Raw genomic sequence first — 23,569 nt, 5'->3', positions numbered from 1 at the left:
ACAGAACAATGAAGAACAATGCATGGTTTATTTCACGATAAATCACTGTTCTATCATGACGTCATTTCTGGTGATTCAAATATGCACTCGCAACTTGATGACATCATATATTATGGACAACGTTATTTTTGAGCGGGAAGTATCTGGTACGTTGTTACCCATAGATGTAGCTGGCTACACAGAAAAACGCAGTGGCGGAATGATCGCATCCAAAAGTGGGAGCAATATGACAATCGGTGTGAGGAGAAAAGGTACATATAATCGACATGAGGATTAAAAGAATATGTGGGAAATACCAAACTTATGGTAAACTGGACTTGTCTGACATTTCCGAGGAGGGATTCTATTAAGGGAGTCATCATTATTAAAATACGGGTAAATATTTCATAATCTTGTACATTCATCTACACCCTTAAGGAAACTGTACATACCCAATGTTGATATCTGATAATAAATAAATGACTCGTGGTCAATAAAACATTGAAGGGAGAATAAACCATGATTCTGATGCCCCTCATGGTATATTCTCTCTGCAGTGTTTTATTGCATGATAAACAGCCCCCACTCGTTTATTTCTGAAATATATGATATATACAAAACAAAAACACTCAGCTATTAATCTCTTATAACAGAACATAGGGGACTGTATTCCTGACAGACATCGTGAGCACAAAGCAGGGATCAATGAATGTGTCATGCCTACTTTTTTTGGAATATGTGCTGAATGAAAACTCAGAGACTTATCTACACTTGCTCAGAGGTCGATATTTTGCTCCAAGTTTGCAGCAATACTCAGAAAAAATTACCAAATGGGAATATAATTGTACTATTTCATATAAATGTAGTCAGTAGAAATGACTACTCATAACAAGGCCATAAAAGAGTAGGTGGCTCAGTCGTACATTACTGTATTGAATGTAATGTTAAAATACCTGGGAAAAATAAGAAATCCCAATTCTGAACACATTTTTTCCCCAAGGTACTTAGTTTGAAATGCTAGACAAATCCCAGCAATGTACTGTTGATAAAATACTTCAATGATAATATTCTGAAAACAAGTGTGTACAGATTGTGATGGAAGAGTCCCTTGTTGGGTACCTGAGTATCTCCTCGACCTCTGGAGTTAATGGTTTCTCCCACAGTTCTTCATGGGCGTTCAGCATGTATGAACATGGTCCCATGACACTTCTTATCTGGGGACACACACAAAATTAAACAGGTAATTTTATCAGGCCTCAACATAAACTGACTCTGATTAATTATTACTTCAAAACATCACCACCAGGTTCTCTTTATGGTCTGGGCAGTTGGGTGGTCTCGTGGTAGTGTTTGATCATCATCAGTAGGCATGGGTTTCATTGCCCATGTGGGTACAATGTGTGAAGCCCATTTCTGGTGTTCCCCGCTGTGATAGTGCTCGAATATTGCTAAAAGCGGTGTAAAACCATACTCACTGATATTTGAGTGATCCAGGGAAGCATATGTACCCACAGTGTTTTTGTTTGTTTGTTTGTTTGTTTGTTTGTCTGTTTGTTGTAAAACGCTGCACGCAGCAATATTCCAGCTATATGACGGCGATCGGTAAATAATTGTGTCTGGACCAGAAAATCCAGTGATTGACAACATGAGCATCGATCCACACAATTGGGATTGATGACATTCATCAACCAAGTCAGCGAGCCTGACCACCCAATCCTGCTAGTCGCCTCTTACGACAAGCATAGTTGCCTTTTACAGCAATCATGGGTAATGAAATGAACACCACCCTTATAGAACCTAAGTCCTACTTGTTGCCATGGAAATATAAAAAGTGAAAATTTCTAAAATTCCTAAATAGCAAAAGGCACCAGTTCAGCATGAGTCTGATAGACCTGCAAAGTTTCATAGAGAAATATTTGACGGTTTCTGAGTTATGCTCCAGAAACAATTTGGGGACTCACACACACACAGGCACAAACGTACAGACAGACAGACGGAACCCATTTCTATATCCCCTGCCAACTTCGTTGGGGCCCGGGATAATAATAGGCAATTTATTTTGCGCATATTTCCACACCAGGGGCGTGCTCAAAGTGCTATTATAACTCTGGTCACTGGATCAGTGTGCACTCAACAATCATTCTCAGCTCCCTGTGGAGTATACAACCCAGATTCAAGGGAGATCTTGCTGACTGCAATGTAGACAATCAACACCACTATAATATGAATACACAATGCCTTTTACAAGAATATTTACTTTATTATGTAAGAGTTATCCCAAAAATAACATTTACTATATTTGACCACTTTCTAAAAGGCATTGTATATTCATAGCTTTCGTCCATGGGACTCGTGCCAATGTGCACTTGTCAGAGGAGTACACAAAGTACGTGATCTAAACTACCCTATCCATTTTGTGGAAGCCTTGCTGACGATGTGTGCTGGTGATTAGGTGCCTCACTCTGAGAGTGTGGGTTCAAATCCCGGATGTGACTCAACCCTAAAATGTACAAGAATTTGTACTTCACTACAAAAGTGTTGCCCCAGATATACTCCACTATGTAATGCTGTGAGCATACCTTCCCGGTCTGTCTGTTCTGTACATAGATTCCCTCATTTTTGCTGAGGGGTTTGGTTTCTCTGGAACAAATAATTAGATGTCAGGAGCAACCTCAAACACTAATGTATGTCCCACAATGCATAAATCAGAGGTGATGTTGTGATTCATATTATTCAACTGCAAGAATTAAATTCTCTTTACAATCTCCACTTCAATGGGTGGGATAGACCTACCTTCTCTTCACTCCAAGAGGTGGGATAGACCTACCTTCTCTCCACTTCAATAGGTGGGATAGATCTACCTTCTCTTCACTTAAATAGGTGGGATAGATCTACCTTCTCTCCACTTCAATAGGTGGGACAGATCTACCTTCTCTCCACTTAAATAGGTGGGATAGACCTACCTTCTCTTCACTTCAATGGGTGGGATATATCTACCTTTTCTTCACTTCAATAGGTGGGATAGACCTACCTTCTCTTCACTTCAATGGGTGGGATAGATCTACCTTCTCTCCACTTAAATAGGTGGGATAGATCTACCTTCTCTTCACTTAAATAGGTGGGATAGATCTACCTTCTCTACATTTCAATAGGTTGGATAGATCTAACTTCTCTCCACTTAAATAGGTGGGACAGATCTACCTTCTCTCCACTTAAATAGGTGGGATAGATCTACCTTCTCTACATTTCAATAGGTTGGATAGATCTAACTTCTCTCCACTTAAATAGGTGGGACAGATCTACCTTCTCTCCACTTAAATAGGTGGGATAGACCTACCTTCTCTTCACTTCAATGGGTGGGATAGATCTACCTTTTCTTCACTTCAATAGGTGGGATAGACCTACCTTCTCTCCACTTAAATAGGTCGGATAGATCTACCTTCTCTTCACTTCAATTGGTGGGATAGACCTACCTTCTCTTCACTTAAATAGGTCGGATAGATCTACCTTCTCTTCACTTCAATTGGTGGGATAGACCTACCTTCTCTCCACTTCAATAGGTGGGATAGATCTACCTTCTCTTCACTTAAATAGGTGGGATAGATCTACCTTCTCTACATTTCAATAGGTTGGATAGATCTAACTTCTCTCCACTTAAATAGGTGGGACAGATCTACCTTCTCTCCACTTAAATAGGTGGGATAGACCTACCTTCTCTTCACTTCAATGGGTGGGATAGATCTACCTTTTCTTCACTTCAATAGGTGGGATAGACCTACCTTCTCTCCACTTAAATAGGTCGGATAGATCTACCTTCTCTTCACTTCAATTGGTGGGATAGACCTACCTTCTCTTCACTTCAATGGGTGGGATAGATCTACCTTTTCTTCACTTCAATAGGTGGGATAGACCTACCTTCTCTCCACTTAAATAGGTGGGATAGATCTACCTTCTCTCCACTTCAATGGGTGGGAAAGACCTACCTTCTCTCCACTTCAATAGGTGGGATAGACCTACCTTCTCTTCACTATCTCCACTTCAATAGGTGGGATAGACCTACCTTCTCTTCACTTTAATAGGTGGGATAGATATACCTTCTCTTCACTTCAATAGGTGGGATAGATATACCTTCTCTCCACTTCAATAGGTGGGATAGACCTACCTTCTCTTCACTATCTCCACTTCAATAGTTGGGATAGACCTACCTTCTCTTCACTATCTCCACTTCAATGGGTGGAATAGACCTACCTTCTCTTCACTTCAATAGGTGGGATAGATATACCTTCTCTCCACTTCAATAGGTGGGATAGACCTACCTTCTCTTCACTATCTCCACTTCAATAGGTGGGATAGACCTACCTTCTCTTCACTATCTCCACTTCAATAGGTGGGATAGACCTACCTTCTCTTCACTATCTCCACTTCAATAGGTGGAATAGACCTACCTTCTCTTTACTATCTCCACTTCAATGGGTGGAATAGACCTACCTTCTCTTCACTATCTCCACTTCAATGGGTGGAATAGACCTACCTTCTCTTCACTTCAATAGGTGGGATAGATATACCTTCTCTCCACTTCAATAGGTGGGATAGACCTACCTTCTCTTCACTATCTCCACTTCAATAGGTGGGATAGACCTACCTTCTCTTCACTATCTCCACTTCAATAGGTGGGATAGACCTACCTTCTCTTCACTATCTCCACTTCAATAGGTGGAATAGACCTACCTTCTCTTTACTATCTCCACTTCAATGGGTGGGATGTACTCGACTGGTCCTCGGATCAGCCACAAGTCACCTGGCTTTCGTTTAGGCTTTCCTGTTGTAAAAAATGTGCCAATGAAAACTTGAGGAATAGGTTTACTTTTATAAATGAGCAGGATTTAATTAACAAGCTTATTGTGGTTGCAAATGTTCTGTTTGTGATCAAGGTTTATAGAAACTTGTCTGCTAGTCTGGGGCAAGTGCAAATCTGGGATATTACTGGCAAAGGAGAGGTGCAAGGGAGGTAACTCTCACTCCCAGAAGTTCTTATTCTGTGTTAACATGGGACTCAGATCGATGTGATTGTCAGTTGTAAGTTGGTTGGTTTGGCTGGTTTGTTGTTTAACCCCACACTCGGCAACATTCCAGCTATATCATGGCAGTCTGTAAATAATCAAGTCTGCACCAGACAATCCAGTGATTAATATCATGAGCATCGATCCAGGAAATTGGGATCAATGACATGCATCAACCAAGTCAGCGAGCAAGACCACCCAATCCCGTTAGTCGCCTTTTACGACAAGCATAGTCGCCTTTTACGGCAAGCATGAGTTGCTGAAGACCTATTCTAACCCGGATCTTCACGGGTTAGTAAGAGTTGTAAGTATGGTATTGTTATGGGTGGTAGCAATGTGCTGTTCTGGTAATGTGTAAAGTGACTAGAATAATGTGTCAGTCATAGTTATTATACTCGGTAATAACGAAGTTTGCTTAATGTAAAGAGTAGTTATCACCGCTGAACATTGCTTTAAACATCATCACCGTACATACCTTTAAACATATTGTCTGTGAAGGCTCCCTTGGCCTGGAGGACGAGGCTCTCGTCAGCTGACAAGACATGGGTGTTCTGTATCCCGTCCTCTAGCCTCTCACCTACAAATGGATAGACAATGTTGTTTAGGTCATAACTTGGAACAAAACTGGCTTTCAAAAAGTTTAGAAAAAATTAAAAGATTGGAAAAGCAAACGTTTTTCAATTTTTATCAATTTTCAAAAAATTTTAATAGAAGGAGCGAAAGGAAAAAATATTGCCCTATTGAAGACAATACATTGATACTTTCACACACTTTCCTTCAAACTCTCTTTACAGCATTTACATCAAACACCTACTGATTAGGAAGTAAGTTTTCCATATCCACATCGACAGCAAGTCAATATGTTAACAAATAACAATCATGGATCTGTATGCTAACTATCTCATATGTGCATGTCCGTCATGATACAGGGATTTATTCAGGATTTCATGCTAGTGCCTTTGGCTGACACATTGTGAAAAATATTGTGATATTGTCCAAAGTTGGGTTTCTTAATGTTTTCTTTTTTTGTAAATTCTGGGAAATTGGGAAATTTTTCATTCAAACTGGGAACTTTGCTACATATGACTGCATGACAGATTAACTATAGTCATATGAAAATATTAAATGTTCTTTAACTTCTTTTGAGCAGTATTAGCCAAAGTTGAGTTACTTGTGATCATTGTGATTGTGCTTCTCAGGGTTGTATCTAGACCTGCTCAGAGGCAGATATTTGGCTGCAAGTCTGCAGCAAATGACAGTAAAAATTCCCAAATTTAAATACAATTTTCCCAATTCTTCAGATTGTCACTATTCAGTCAAGTCCCGTTAATCCGACATCGTGGGTTGCATATGATTATGTCGGATAAACGAGATTGTGGGATAAACGAAATTAAGTAGTATCAACGTTCGTGATAAAAAATCGCACAACTACACGACAGGTTACAATACAAACAAGTAATAAAAAATGAAAAATGAAATATTCATATTGTTTTATTACATTGTTAGCGGAACATGTTTTCTAATCATGCAACCTTTAAAGCTTAGCACAAAAGAACTGTTACAGACTGTATGACTTATTCAAAATAATTTAAAAAGGATAATCTGGAATGGAAGTCGCCAGTTTGAAACTGGTACCGCAAAGCTTGAGAAAGCTGTTCTCTTAGTGGCTAACGTTTACTTCCTGTTAGTCATTTCATTGGTCGGTCATAGTTCGCGAAAGGTTGTTCTGTTGTGATCTGTAACGGGATGTCCTCGGCGATAGCTAGAACTTGTATCTGATTTTAATGAGAATGAGGTAATAAAGCATGTGATTAATCCTGTATTTAAAGCATTAATTGTTTATTGTTAAGCAAGTTTATCTCTGCATCCGTTGTAATATGCAGCTACCAGCCGATTCGTCTCGCATCAAAACACTGGCTGTGTAGTCGTGGGCAGATGACCACGGAGTACCCTGATCATTATGTCGGATTAACAAGACTGATAAATGAGTGATTTCGGTAATTCGTTGCAAATTTGGTGTGTCGGAGTCGGAGTGCGAGACTGTCGGATTAACGGGTCTAAATAGCACTGATTTAATCGGTTCCCATCATTAGTGTCGGATAAAGCCGATTGTCGGATTAACAAGACATGACTGTATTTTCCAAATTTGCCTGCCAAGGGCACTTAGTTCAAAATTCTAGATATCTCTTAGCTTCTGTAGACACATACAAGGTGGACTTGGTGTAGGTATGTACTTGTGAAGCTCTTGTTTACCTGGGTGGAGGAAAAATGTACACAACCCTTTCTTCAGCACCCTCTGTCCAAGGCATGGCTTCTTGTCCTCATCTACAGGGTCAAGGACAACACAGTACTGACCCTTGCTGACCACCGTCTTCTTCACCTGTTTCACCACCTCCTGCAGCAGGAATTTCAGAGTTACTGACAACATCAACATCATTTACAGCATCTACACGTACATAATCTATACAACAACATTGACTGCACCTTCATTCACCAACAGCATCTGCACCAACAGCATCTGCACCTACATTGTCTACACCTACCAACATAATCACCAACATAAACATCATCTACACATACATCAACACCATCTACACCCACATCAGGATCATCTACACCTACACCCACATCATCATCATCATCTATATCAACATCATCTACACCCACATCAACATCATCTACACCCACATCATCATCATCTATATCAACATCATCTAAACCCACATCATCATCTATATCAACATTATCTACACCTTCATTATCTAAAACATCATCTACATCATCTGCACCCACATCATCATCATCTATATCAACATCTTCTATACCAACATCTACACCTACGTCAACCACATCAACATCATCTACAATCTACATCATATACACCTACCATCACTGATCAGACCTACTTCACTGATCACATCTATTCATCGACCAATGAAGATTTGAGGTAGAAATAGGTCTCACGCAATCGATGCTTGTCATAAAAGGCGACTTTGGTTGTCGTAAGAGGTGACTAACGGGATCCCGTGGTCAGGCTCGCTGACTTGGTTGATACATGTCATTTTGTTTCAGAGCTTCAGATAACTTTTTGAGTAATTGAGTTTTTACTCTAGGGTATCTATTATAATTAGTTTATTACATTTTTCATTTGGTAACCAATATTTTTTCACTCATCTATTCATCACTCTATTGGTATTTTTCCCCAAATTAGTGAACATTTTAAGATTTAAAAATATGAAATAATGTTTCAGATGTATATAACTTTTCTAAATATATAGGCTTGACTCGGAAAGTAAATTAGCTTGTAATGGTGTTTCGGAAATTAGTTCCTATGTACTCATGCTGAAAATGCATCATGCGGTATTTACACGTGCTGTTTTTATAATTTGAGTTTTTCATTTTAATGCATGTGTTTCAGTACACAAGTTAATTGAAAGTAATTGGGTTTTGAATATTTTTTTGGGGTATTTTACGCAAATACGCTGCTTATCTGTAGCTCTGTGTTTGCTTGTTTGTTTGTTGTTTAACTTCGCTCTCAGCAATATTCCAGCTATATGATGGCTGGCTGTCTGTAAATAATTGAGTCTGATCCAGACAATCCAGTGATTAATATCATGAGCATTGATCCACCTCAATCCATTGAGCATTAGTCGCCTCTTACATATCCAAGTTACACCGACATCACTTACACATCAATCATCAACACATCTATGAACCAATACTCAGACTAACTTACCACTCCGACTTCAGGGAAATAACTATCAGTTTCTTCTCCAGTCAGAAGCCATTCCTCTCCAGCAAGCCTGCAACAGAAGCATCACATCCTCATCACTCCGTGTTTGCATGACGATGTCAGTTTCTGTTACATTTATTGGGAAAACAATGAGTACTGTTTGTTTAATGCCGTACTCAGCAATATTTCAGTTTTTTGACACAGAGTTTCACATCGCCGATGGTCACCGATCATAGACTGATAAAATTCAATTTCTTAGATGGTTTGCTTAAGTAATTTCACCACTGACCAATAGAAATGCTGAGTCAGTCAGATGATCATAATTTCATATATTATAATAATGAATAGTAAGGCATAGTCCTACTTAAAGTATTGATTTAACAAAACAGTGCACAGACATCATAAATCATATAAAAAATTCTGATCGGCGCATGTCTTTGCATCATCGGACAGTGGGATAGCCTAGTGGTTAAAGCGTCGCGCCAAAGACCCGGGTTCGATTCCCCATATGGGTACAATGTGTGAAGCGTGTCCCTCGCCGTGATATTGCTGGAATATTGCTAAAAGCGGCGTAAACCCATACTCACTCCCTTACTCTTTGCATCCTCCTTTGTGTATCATAGGAAATGCTGCAGGAGCTATAGTGACTTAGTCAAGCGCTTTTCTTATCATGATGCTCCTTGGCCAGATCATGTATTCATCCAGTCATGAATGGTATTGCATTGAGTTGTTGTTATGGTTCGCCTTTTTGAAACCTTAAGACTTATTGACTTTTGCCACTGACTTATTACATTAATTGGGTCCAAGTCATTGACCAACACACAGATCTTTGTGTCAAAATCACTGTGATGGCGGCCTGTCTGGACCAGTGCAGTGATTGATGTTATGAGTGAGTTAGTGAGTTTGATTTTATGCTGCCTTTAGCAATATTCCAGCAATATCACGGCTGGGGACACCAGAAATGGGCTTCACACATTGTACCCATGTTGGCAATCGAACCCAGGTCTTCGGCGTGATGAGCGAACGCTTTAACCACTAGGCTACCCAACCGCCCCTGATGTTATAAGCAACGATCCACACAGTTGGGGTACCATGACACGCTATCAGCCAGGTCACCAAGACTGATCACTCAATCCATTTAGTTGCCTCTTACAACCAGCATAGGTTCCTGGGGACCTATTCTAACCCGATTCCTCACGAGGGACAATGCATACTGTTAGTGAGAGAAAGTTTTTCTTCTGTTGCTATACCCTCGTGGCATCATGGCAGCCTATCATTAGTCATATGATCTGCATCTATGACAAGCAAGGGGTATTGTGGACCTCTTTGGAGAACCACACAGGGTCTGATGAGAAAAATTAACAGATTCATAGAAAGTGGGACTTCAAGGCTCACGAGTAAGAATCAACTTAACTTACCTGCTGTCCCCATATGCATCATTTAATGTCCGGGTGGCTTGAAGGTGAAGGCCAGAGTCATGGGTCAAGGTAATCTTTGATTTAAAGCCAAGTACCTGCAGTGAAGCACAGTATAAATTAAACTGAAACTTTGTCTGATTTATTTCACTGATCAGAAGTAACTGAATAAATAAGTTATGTACAGAATATATTTGGACTATGCAAACCAGTGGTAATAATATGAGTAACAAATCAAGAGTTTAATGTCATAATACGAATGTTAGCTTGTCTTAAGAATTTCAATTACCGTATTCGACGTAATAAGCGCCCAGGGCGCTCTCAAAATTAGAAATAGGGGGCTCTAATTAGAATATTATTTTGGTGGAAAAAACAGAGTTGAAAGATAAATTTTGCGGTTTATGCTGACAGACTGAAATGTTTATATGCGACAGATATATTTTTCCAGAATTTAATTGCCAATAATAAAGAATGCATATAACACACGAGTGCATGGTATACATGAATAAATAAGTCTTGTGCACATTGATCAATCGGAAGGGGTGCTAAATGGGATTGTTCACAAGCCAATATATTAGCAAATATCGACCTGGGCGCTTATTATGTCGAATACGGTAGTATGTGTTTTAATTATTACATCCATGATGGGAACAGGAGACCCCTTCTACACACCCCACATCCCTCTCCATCATCACCTCCCCACCCCCCCCCCCCCCCCCACACACACACACCTGCTAACTCAAAATATATTAGGTCTATGAAAGTAACAGTTAACTAATGGTAACCCTACTGAAAATGAATCCGTATCTTCAAACAAATATCCAACAAGGCACTTCATGTACATTGTACTTGGGCCTGTACTACAGACATGCAACAGACTGTACTCACTGTTCCCTAGAAGAATGTCTTACCTCTTCAAACACTCCAGGTACATAAGCCCCTGGTATAGACACGAGCCACTCCTCGCCCGTCACACGCTTGCTGAAAAATAGATTGAAACAATGTACCTATCCTGGTTAACAAGATGTGATGCAAACTTCATGACTATCAATCTATTACTATTCAAACACATGGACACAGACAGAAATCTAGTTTGAATGTGCATTTCTTTGTTTTGGTCACTAGGATGGATCATAGCGAGGATATTTGTTGACAATGATGTAGTTAAACACTCTTACTTTACCCAATGGATGCTAAAACGTTGAGTTCACGATTGAAGGTCTAAATGATCAGAAACAACACTTCTGTATTAATTCGTGCTATTCGTGGAAGTATTCCGTCAGTGTTTATGTCATTTCAAGAATACAATCTTGTGAAAAACTTAAGAATTTCAAAATATGTTGTTAATACGCTTATGAATGTCAGTTTCACGTCATGTGACCAACTTCTCGTCCCACAGAAAAACAGAATAGTCCTGCTTAAACAAAACAGAAATTTTATTATGTTTACATATTCTGTCAGTTTTATCCAACAATTTGTAGTAAAATTGAAGCATTGAGAACTGATTCAGAAATATTGCCCTCAAATACTACAATTCAATGAGGACTATCATGGACTACAGTCCGTTTGACTCCAAATGAGAACGATGAATTGCAAAATAACTCAAAATCCAGAAAAGTGTATGAAACATCAATACGGTACTTGACCATGAATACCCTGTACCCAACAAAATCTGAATTTTGTTTAAAGACCCATGACGGATGAAGTTCTTTAACCTTTAGCCTGCTGAATTATTTTTACACTTCTTACCCCTGCCTGCTCGATTAATTTTAGCATAAGGCGCTCTAAAGAGGGTGGCTGATTTCAAACAGTCGGTGCCTCATTAAACAAGGGCCAATTAAAGAAATATTTTGCACATTTATTCCTGATAGAAAACTACACAATACTATATATAAATATCCCGATGTTTTCAATCATAACAAGGTTGAGACCAAAGCGAACACAAAATTTGTAAATTTTCTTGAAACTTACCTGAATTGATTTATTGAAGGTGGTTTGCATTTCATGCTAGGAACCTTTTAATATCGTAACATTTGTGCAAATTGATTTCAATAATCCTATCTCCGATATCTTAATTTTAATTCAGTAAAAATTCGGGTTTTTTTATCGGCATATAACAGCGCGATGGTAAATTATGAACCATTTCAGTAAATTTATTATCTAAACGTTAAAAAGAAAAATAACTTAATTTTCGAGGTCATCATGTCGTTTGCAGAAATACGAATATTCAGAAAAATCTGACGTGTCATGTAATTTAAATGTTACGCAAAGCCTTTTAGATATGGCGAGTTTTATTTTGGGGTGTCCTTATGCTATTCGCCTGTCTAATGGGTTCGACATCAGATGCACGGGAATGGACACCTCTGTCGAATGGGTTAGACGTTAGCGAGCAGAGCTTTAAGAAACTATCATGTAATTTTGTATAGAAATGTGTACATGACACGTAGGGGGACGAACCGTGGAAGGAACAGCGCAAGCACGCATGCAGTGCACGCTCTGCAATTCATCGTTCTCATTTGGAGATTGTTCCAGCAAGATTGATTCAATTAATTCATAATTCAACTGTCTGCTTACCAAGATATGTACTTCAGTCTAGCAGTTGTGTTCATCTTATTAATACAAATAAATTTTCATTACTCACATAGGGCTCTATTCACAAGTTGAAGCCACATTTTTCAGGGGAGGTAATAAAGTGTTATGGAGGAGTTGTTTCCCTTTAATCATGCAAAGTGTTTAAGCATTGTTTTAAAATGCAAACCAAACTCAAAAGCAAACATACTGACTTCAAATTGTCATTAACTTCAAACTGAGAGACAAGATCCCACAAGGTCAGAGTGACATCTGTTTGAGTGTAGACGGAAATAAGCAAATATCTATGTACAAAATAGAATCAGCACATATTTAGAGTGACACTTTCCATGGTTACCGCCTTACCTTCCTTCACTATCATAACAGTCCTGAATTGCCCGCAGATTGAGGGAATCACCATTCTTGATGATGAAAGGTTGTACAATCTTCACAACTTCCTGGATGATAATAATTATCATGACAATTATTGATCACTTTTATTGAACATATTGATACTTACTGACATTTGAAAAAATCTAAAATCTAATAATTAATCTATAATTTAGCTGACATTTATGCTTATAATAACTGGGCCTCTATAAACCGTAGAATAAACAAACTAGCTAACAATGTGTTTATGAAAATAAAAATTCTCACAAATGCTACTCACCACATACATTCTAGATACATGGGCTAAATCAGCTGTAGGAATTTTGGCTACTCACCAAATCAGCTCTAGGAATGTAGCCTACTCACCACGTCATCTCTAGGAATGTAGGCTACTCTCAACGTCAGATCTAGGAATATAGGCTACTCTCCATGTCAGATCTAGGAATAAAGGCTACTCTCCACGTCAGATCTAGGAATATAGGCTACCCACCATAGCAGCTCAAAGAATGTTGGCTACCTGCCTTCTCAGCTCTAGGAATGCAGGCTACTTACCACGTCAGCTCTAGGAATGTACGTCAGTGGTCCAGGCAGCTGCCACATCTCCTCCTCCTTCCTCTTCACCCCGAATTCCACCAGGTCAATGAGAGCGCGGAGGCGGATGGCATGGTTGGCCTTTATGACAGGGAGGGGACGGACTGCTTTCTGGAACTGCCCCCTTTGCATGTACTCTGGGGCCATCGTGAGGGATTCACCCGGGTAGAGGGGGAACGGGTCCTGCAAGGAGGCAAAGGTGTTTATGTTGTCTTGAAGGTGTGAAGCAGGGTTTTACCTTGACTTACAAAAGTGGGGGTCCAGGGGACCCCCAAAACTAACTTTAAGGGTCCTTGCAGGCAAAATGAGGGTCCTCTACAGTAATGAAAGGGTGCAGTGTAGATAAGGATTTCAGAGCCTGGAAGGAATCAATGATCATGTGGACAGTGGTCGTGATTGACGGATGACATAACAGACACCCATAACTGCTCTTGATGCACCGTAGGTACCATGGACATAACTGTGCATCCCTTGGGACGCAGTACATCTGCATCCATTGAACAAGTTTAGAAGGAGAAAAGGACTGTCTCTGAAAACAGGCATGGCGTCATGTACCTGAGCGCAATTTAGGTTTTGGTATATAGCCACAAGCAAGACCACAGATGATATACCTGATACACTGGTATATCCAGAGACATGCAAGACTAATGATGACGTACATCAGGTACCGTGCAAGGATAGGACGAAGTTCAAGGTAAGGCAATATTCAAGTGAAGACAACTCCGCAGGTTGACAGACGGTAAAACTGCTATAAATAAATTTTCACTATCTCACACAGGGCTCCATTCACAAGTTGAAACCACATTTGTCAGGGGAGGTAATAAAGTGTCATGGAGGAGTTGTTTCCCTTTAATCATGCAACGTATTCAAGCATTGTATAGTTGCAGTCTCATGGAAGTCCTGAATCATGCCATTCTGGATGATAGAATTAAACACCACAGTCACATGGAGGACTCACGATGATGGATTTCTGATCAAATACAAGACGTGTTTGTTGAAGACACCACACTTCAGCCATAAAATGACGGCCTGTAAATAATAAAGTGCGGACCAGACAATCTTAAATGCTGGAATTAAGATGAAGAATATCCAGTCAAATGAGAGGACAAAGATACTTGTAAAATAGCCATGGCAACATGCAAGAATTAAGAAGAAACAAGTCAAGTAAAAGGATGAACCAATAGTAAATAATGAGTCAGTAAATATTGCCTAACGCCACATCAACAATCTTGCAGCTATTTGTGGCATAAAAAAATCAATTCACATAAGAAATGATTAGTTTATGTCATACACTACTGCAGCCAATCACACACATTCGGGTCCCATGCTCAGCATATCCCTGTCACATGTTGAGTACCGGTAGTATATACTGTAAACAGGGAATTTTTTGCGACCGTTTTATTATTGCGAGTTTTGCGAACGAGACTCAATCGCAAAAATTAAAAACGCAAAAATAAGTATAAATAATACATACATACTGTGTTCATTGCAACACGTCATCAAATGTTGAAATCATCAACCAGAACCACAAGTTTAGTCAATAAGTTAAAAACACAAATAAATGCAGAATGGTCACACAATACATCACAAATGACAGTGTAAACAGACCAATTAGTGTAACTGTTGCCTCACAGTAATCCTGCCTTCTCCCAACCTTGCTTGATTGCGTCCACACAGGAAACAAGCCATCTTGCGTGAATCGGTTTCATGACACTGGTCAACTTTTCGGCCAACTCAGATTAACTAGCTTCGGAGAGAAGCTGTCTATTGTTTGGTAATCGAGGTGTCATCTCAACACGGCAACTCGAAAAAATATCTCGTCGCAGTATTGTCTTTGGTGTGGTATTCGCAATATTTTAACGGTGCAGAAATAAAGCTGTTTACAGTATTTGACTCAGCGCAGAACATCTCCTAAAAGCAATCACTTTTCAAGGAGGTCCATCATTGAAGTTACATTTGGATGCCAATACATTACTCTGAGCTCTGTCTTGGAGAAAACATTATGATATCTGAAGACAAATGTCTAATTTGATTTAGGACACTTACCTGATGAACCCTTACTTCCTTTTGGCCAATTTTGAGCTCACATGCCTTGCCTGCCTCATAGCGGCTAGAAAGGAAACAAAAACATCATGAAGACACAGAAACATAGTAGAGACAACATATCCAGTGTTTGAAATGATTAAAAACCCAATAAGACAGTCGGGCAGGTGACCTTTAAGTGCTTCCTGCCCATCTTCAAAGGTACCTGCCTGCATTCAGACATGATATACATTGAAAAATTGCAAAAACACAGATGTAGTGACGAGGAAGGACTCACTGCACCTGATGGGGTCTGTGACACTGATGTCGTGACTGGAAGGGACTCACCTGATGGGGTCTGTGACACTGATGTAGTGAAAAGGAAGGACTCACCTGATGGAGTCTGTGACACTGATGTAGTGACTCACCTGATGGGGTCTGTTACACTGATCTCGTGACCAGGAGGGACTCACCTGATGGGGTCTGTGACACTGATATAGTGACCAGGAGGGACTCACCTGATGGGGTCTGTTACACTGATCTCGTGACCAGGAGGGACTCACCTGATGGGGTCTGTGACACTGATATAGTGACCAGGAGGGACTCACCTGATGGGGTCTGTGACACTGATATAGTGACCAGGGGGGACTCACCTGATGGGGTCTGTGACACTGATCTCGTGACCAGGAGGGACTCACCTGATGGGGTCTGTGACACTGATATAGTGACCAGGAGGGACTCACCTGATAGGGTCTGTGACACTGACGTAGTCACCAGAAGGGACTCACCTGATGGGGTCTGTTACAATGATGTAGTGACCAGGAGGGACTCACCTGATGGGGTCTGTGACACTGATATAGTGACCAGGAGGGACTCACCTGATGGGGTCTGTGACAATGATGTAGTGACCAGGAGGGACTTATCTGATGGGGTCTGTGACAATGATGTAGTGACCAGGAGGGACTTATCTGATGGGGTCTGTGACACTGATCTCGTGACCAGGAGGGACTCACCTGATGGGGTCTGTGACACTGATATAGTGACCAGGAGGGACTCACCTGATGGGGTCTGTGACACTGATGTAGTGACCAGGAGGGACTCACCTGATGGGGTCTGTGACAATGATGTAGTGACCAGGAGGGACTCACCTGATGGGGTCTGTGACAATGATGTAGTGACCAGGAGGGACTTATCTGATGGGGTCTGTGACACTGATGTAGTGACCAGGAGGGACTTATCTGATGGGGTCTGTGACACTGATATAGTGACCAGGAGGGACTCACCTGATAGGGTCTGTGACACTGATCTCGTGACCAGGAGGGACTCACCTGATGGGGTCTGTGACACTGATATAGTGACCAGGAGGGACTCACCTGATAGGGTCTGTGACACTGACATAGTGACCAGGAGGGACTCACCTGATGGGGTCTGTGACACTGATATAGTGACCAGGAGTGACTCACCTGATGGGGTCTGTGACACTGATATAGTTACCAGGAGGGACTCACCTGATGGGTTCTGTGACACTGATGTCGTGACGAGGAGGGACTCATCTGATGGGGTCTGTGACACTGGTGTCGTGACCAGGAGGGACTCACCTGATGGGGTCTGTGACACTGATGACATGGCCAGGAAGGACTCACCTGATGGAGTCTGTGACACTGATGTAGTGACCGGGAGGGACTCACCTGATGGGGTCTGTGACACTGATATCGTGACCAGGAGGGACTCACCTGATGTTGTCTGGGACACTGATGTAGTGACTCACCTGATGGGGGTTTGTGACACTGATGTAGTGACTCACCTGATCGGGTCTGTGACACTGATGTAGTGACCAGGAGGGATGACTATCATAGGTAGAGGTCCAGCATCAACACGCTCATTAGTCTTCAGGACAAGGGTCTGTGGCCCGATCTCCAGCCGTGTGATGTTCGTTGTCTGCAACACAGGTCAAGAGCAGCATGTATTTTTCATGTCAAACATGGAATTGGCCTGACCATATGGTCATCCTGACAAACAGTTTTGTCATGTAGCCATTAGGAACAGAAAAAAGCACAAGGCTCTGTAGCTCACCTGTATTTTCTGGACTATTACATAAAATCACAAAAATCATAGTTTGGTAGTAAGCAAATATTAAGGTTATATAAGAATAAGCAAAGATACACAACACAACAGGCTATGAAGATGGATGATTGCCACGTCACTGTTGGCAGCTACTGTGATACATAGATAAACCAAATATTGAAGCTGTGGAGTATTATATTATACAGCAAAGTGTAAAATTTGTCAGTTAACATAGCACACAAGGCAAACTTAGACACAGTTTTGGCGAAGACGAAAATTTGAAGTAAAGTTTATAAAAGACCAAAATAGTGACTTTAATGACAGCGATATATGTCAAAATTAGAAACAATTCATAAAGACAAGACTGAAATTGGTAAGAGTGACAAATCAGTAAAGTTGATAAAAATGCTGAAAACGATAGGGAGAGAAAATAGCATGTTGCTTGACAAAAGTAAGAGGAAGTGACATAGTCCAAGGGAAGTGACATGGTTGAAGGTTATTTATAGAAATTAGAATGCGTGAAGTGGGATGATTCATGGAAAAGGCTAGACTGACATCTAGTCTCTGAAATGAACACATCTTACATAAAAAAACAGTTGTTCAGTTATCTTAATAAAAATATAATAAAAAGGAGCCCAGTGACTCTCTTCATTTCCTGATACTGCAGTGATCTAGACTTGCCAAACATTATAGACTTGCATGGGCTGTATTTGATAAATATTTGTATCTGGGTCTGTAAGACAGACTAGGGAAAGGCTAATTTTTAGACTTTTATTTATGAAAGAAAGATATACACTCAAATACTGTTGTGTCAGTGATGTGTCGAATTTACTGTTGTCTCAAAATATAAGGCTAAAGCTTGGTGCCTTTCATCATTTTCGGCTGTATCGAACCTCATATAAGTCAAAGTATTTTCGTAAGTCCCTTCAACTTCAACACAACGGCTTTTGACTTTAGAAATATTTTTAATGTGTCAGTTTTTAGTGCAGGGAAATATAAATGCTGCCCATAAACCCATTTAGAAATTTAATGCTAAATGTTAATATCATGTCAAGTTGAGTTAAAGATAAGCTTTTGGTTATTTGGCTCTTTCACCCAGGATTTTCAATTTGATTGGGTATCCACATTTTTAAGAGGGTATTCAAAATCTTTTTTACCCACTTGTTTCTTGATATATGGTATTTTAAGCTGTTTCGTAACAATCCCTGAACATGCTGAAAGTCATTAAAAACTAAATGTCTGCGTCTGCTTGCAATTCCCTCTTTGGGAAACAAGTTTTGTTTGCCAAACCAAGCATTGTTATAAAGGTGCTATTTTTTTAATCACCAATCAGTGGATGTTTAAGATACCCTGACAAGGCACGATGTGCTTTTGAATTGGAATCTATAGGTATAGTGTTTGTTTGTCTCTCAAGCTTTTCCGAATGTAACTGTTGGTAACTGAATTTTGCACAATCATTTCATCAAACAATTTTAATATACGCAATCATTTTATCTAATAGATGTAAACTACCCATTACTTTTATTTCAATTGTGTATTAATAGTTATTGTTGCGCATTTCATACTCTAGGATTTGATTGGTCTGCATATTTCCGATAATTTATTTATTCATTTTATGCAATTATGTAACTCACCATGAGCTCTGTCAAAGTCAACTAAAAGAAGTAGTGACGGTTTTGTTTGTTGTTGTTTAATGCCGCACTCAGCAATATTGTGATCCATGCAATTGGGATACAATGGCATATGCATCAACCAAGTCAAGCCTGACCACCCGATCCCATTAGTCAACTCTAACGACAAGCATAGTTGCTCTAATGGCAAATAGCGACAGTTGCATGAGCATATAGTCCCCCTATTTAACTTATAAATATAGTGATTTGTAAATGTGAGAAAAATGCTTATCCATACATGTATGCATTCATCATAATCACTAATGTTATATTTATACATCAAGTCTTTAATGTGTTAAATGTGTTCTGCAAATACATGAATAAACTAGGTATAAGTAATACCCCTTTCACATGCAGCTCTATACATAGAAGTGTATATTTTCCCTCAATGTAAACATACACATGAATATACTTATCATGTGAACACATTTACTCAGTTGTGTACATACTTACAACAGGAGCAAATTTGCATCATATGTCTGGAGCAGGTGCAATCGTAAATTAGACACGTGCAAATTTGCACTATGTTGTCATGTTCAACGTCAGAGGATGATCTAATTATTATATCTGTTAATTTGCCAACACCAAACAAACTGTCAGCAGATCTGTATTCTGAAGTTAATGCTATATTCTGCATACAGCAATACTCACTTTTATGTGGACATCCAGAGCTGGGCAGTCAGTGTTTTCTTTGGGTTTCAAAGAGTCAAAAAGTTGTGTACAGATTAAATCAAATATATTGGTTCATGTGAAGATCTTAGTGAGGTAACACTCTCCTCATTCGACTTTGATAGGAAAACAACCTTTTCAAGTTGAAAGTTGTAAACAGACTGATGAATATGTGTGCCTTATCCCATCTACTTTATTTGCACACCTTATAGTAAATTAACAGAGACACGTATGTATAGTTACACATGTTCAAAATTACTTACATGAGTAAATGTTGTGCATGTGAAGGGGTAAAAAATTGAATGTTCGGTGTTTACTAACTGATCAACTATTGACAGTTGATAATTGATCATGATGACCCCTAACAGAGACCATATCGGTATGTGATCTCTGCCCCTAATAACACTGATTGATCACAATCCGGCGCTAACTAATTGTGCATGGTTAAAAATGGTTACTTTTTAAAAAATATTTTTATTTCAGTTTAGTAGACATAAATGTAACATTAATACATGAGGTATATAAGAGTAGCAATTCATGGAATAAAAGATGATCAGATATAGGAATGTACAGATATTGGATTGACTGAAGTAGGCTGATAACTCCTTCCATTTTCTGTGGAATTTATTAATACTATTTTTCATTGCGATAATTTTTTCTATTTTACATACTTCTTTCAATAAGTAATGGTGCATGGTTGAAGAGGATTACTTGATACAACATCAGAGCAGCTGAAATAAAATCCTTATTCAAAACAGATCACCATGTTTACAAATCATTGTCAAACTTGCAACGCAGAGGTTTGACCCACTGGGCCACATCGCTCGCCAACGACCCATCCGTCACGACGGGTACCTGTCAATAACTTGACCTATCAAATTCCTCACCAGATCCAAAACGTGGACATATTGGTACGGCATCAGCCCAACAATAGCTCCATCCCTATCGTGATTCATGACAGTCGCTTGTATGTGCACTCGTTGCGGATAACTTTTGCGACTAATTCTCCAGTTCAGCTGTTTACCAAAAACCCGGAAGCGTTGCGACAGCTTGTGATACTATTATCCACATGGCTTATATTCGTTTATGAGATATTGATATATAACCTCTGTTGGAGAACTAAACATTTCATTTTATTCTCGGAAAACAGACAGATGGAGTTTCTGACATGACGCTGCTCCTTGCAAACTGAAAAAGTGATGTTTGTTGTCCCTATATATTTGAAAGCCATAAATGAAATGATCACCGACAGAATGTCCCTGTAATTTCTTCTGTTCAGATCGATATCTATAGTGTCTGTTTTCTTTATCAGTTATTGGGTATGTTCTTTATCTAAGGGATCCATACTGTTTCTAATTCAGTGTAACCGTGTTTATCTTTACACTTGTCACTGTGTGTTTTGTTGTCTCTGATAACGAGACGGACGAATTACCTGCAGTGTTGACATCTCCTTGTGTTGGTCGCGGAAAGATGCGAGTGATGCGAATATTGTAAGAGCGCTTCAGTGTATATACTACACGCTGATTCTAAATGACATATTTGAATAAATGTATAAATATTAATGTTCGATGTGAACCGTATTGGATTACTCTAAGAATCAACCAATGCGTGCCTTTCAGTTAAGGTCCCACAAATGAATACACTCAAATTTGTTATATTTTTCATACAAAATAAATGAAATACGTGATCTAGGCTGTTGATAAGAAAGCCATTAAACGTCTTTGTCTTCTCATGGGTGTTATATCATTTGGTGATAATAAAACTCATTTGTTTAGGTATTGATAATTCTTTCATCATAATTCTTCGGACATTCAACAATTATTTATTATTTGTTTCTCTATGAGTTATTAGTTGGTGGAAAGTAGTATACGAGTTACGGTCGACCCGTTTCGCCTGTCCGCACTCGGGCGTCAGAGAAGTGAATTATCACTTCAACCTACGTCAGTAAATATCTTTCGTGGTTCATCAGTTTCTATTCTTATACATAACGCAAATTCTCGCCACAGGTTAACTTACAGTTGAGAAAGAGAGATGGATAAAATATAATATATTTCAACAATATACATATATATATTTATAGGAGAACAATTTGACAATGATGAATGATATTACTTCAGTTATGTCTGTAATAGGGGGGTCGGAATGTCCAAGCAGCCCTATAGGTCAAATCACGTCAAAATGTCATGAACAGACGAGTAATACAGGTGAAACGCAAAGGAGAGCCAAGTATTCTGTGGCACATTGTGCATAACGATTTTGCATAACAGAATATTTTTACCTTCAGCCTTGATGATGAATATACAGTGAGTGAGTGAGTTACAATGTTAAGGCACATCGGCAATATTTCAGCCATATTGTGACTATCAGGGGTTAAACATAATAAATACATTGAAACTGATTTAAAATCCTGCCAACGAAGGACAGTAAAATAACTAGACGTATCACAGAAAGTTTTAAAACTAGTATTGAATCATAAAATGGATAGCACTATTCATAACAATACATTATAAAAACGGGCTAAAGATCGCCAGCAATTGGATGAGTGAGTGAGTAAGGTTTTACGCCGCTTTAGGCGATATTCCACCAATATCACGGCGGGGGACACCAGAAATTGGCGTCACACATTGTACCCATGTCGGGAATCGAGCGTGACGAGCGAACGCTTAAACCACTAGGCTACCCGACCGCCCCACTAGCAATTGAAGGTAGATCAGATAAACAAATAACGAATGATAGTGAAGTAATATGTACTCTTTAAGCCTGTACGAGGAATGGGACGGATAACATAGCATAGGTATCTGTCAGTGTATAACACATAATAGTCAACGACTATTTATACTTTCAGCATGGATTCCCTGCTTTCAGACTAGATAACGTGTGTACATAACGGGTAAGAGCAAAAGAATATTTTTATGGTTTTTTTAAGCCTGCATGAGGAGTGTTTAATAATAGTAAAGGAATATTTATACTTTAAGCTTTGATGACGAGTGTACTAGAACTATTAGTAAAAGCTAGAGTATCTATGTTTTATTAAACCTTTGTGACGAATGGATAACAATAATAGTAATGGGTTATTATACAATGTACGTTTCGCCTGCATGGCGAGCGCATAACAAATAATAGTAAAGTAATATTTATACTTTAAGTTTTCATGACAAGTGTATAACATACAATGATAAAGAAACATTTGTACTTTTAGCCTTGTTGACAGTGTATAACAAATAATAGTAGAGGGATATTCTCGGGGAATAATCCTTTTTGTTGGTTACGAAAAGATGCGAGTGTTGTCGAATGATAGCGAAACTATTCATTTGGAATTCACTTGGCACATGTCAATCAGAATGAATCGGCATCGTAACTTAATTTGCAATGATATTCGAGGTACCTGAATTCCCACAGAAACGTTCT

At 39.4% G+C, this 23,569-nt stretch overlaps 1 protein-coding gene across 1 annotated transcript in view; it reads right to left on the bottom strand.

Moving 5' to 3' along the window:
* Positions 1–21,178, bottom strand: part of LOC139452182 (major vault protein-like) — a 45,537-nt gene extending 24,359 nt beyond the window's left edge. The window contains exons 1-13 of the mRNA XM_071233543.1: positions 21,049–21,178; positions 17,563–17,696; positions 15,783–15,846; positions 13,698–13,919; positions 13,122–13,213; positions 11,099–11,168; positions 10,191–10,285; positions 8,776–8,842; positions 7,293–7,434; positions 5,515–5,616; positions 4,708–4,798; positions 2,559–2,619; positions 1,099–1,193 (exon numbers count right to left, since the gene is read on the bottom strand). Of these exons, the coding sequence (XP_071089644.1) occupies positions 1,099–1,193; positions 2,559–2,619; positions 4,708–4,798; positions 5,515–5,616; positions 7,293–7,434; positions 8,776–8,842; positions 10,191–10,285; positions 11,099–11,168; positions 13,122–13,213; positions 13,698–13,919; positions 15,783–15,846; positions 17,563–17,696; positions 21,049–21,117 (1,304 nt within the window). The 5' untranslated portion in view covers positions 21,118–21,178. The remainder of the gene's footprint in view (positions 1–1,098; positions 1,194–2,558; positions 2,620–4,707; positions 4,799–5,514; positions 5,617–7,292; positions 7,435–8,775; positions 8,843–10,190; positions 10,286–11,098; positions 11,169–13,121; positions 13,214–13,697; positions 13,920–15,782; positions 15,847–17,562; positions 17,697–21,048) is intronic.
* Between the last annotated feature and the right edge of the window lie 2,391 nt (positions 21,179–23,569).

Source organism: Haliotis cracherodii, unplaced genomic scaffold (genome assembly GCF_022045235.1).
Source record: "Haliotis cracherodii isolate W230 unplaced genomic scaffold, xgHalCrac1.p SCAF_9, whole genome shotgun sequence".
In the NCBI taxonomy this organism is placed as follows: domain Eukaryota; kingdom Metazoa; phylum Mollusca; class Gastropoda; order Lepetellida; family Haliotidae; genus Haliotis; species Haliotis cracherodii.
The sequence above is the reverse complement of the archived record's forward strand: the minus strand, read 5'-3'. Positions and strand labels throughout refer to the sequence as shown.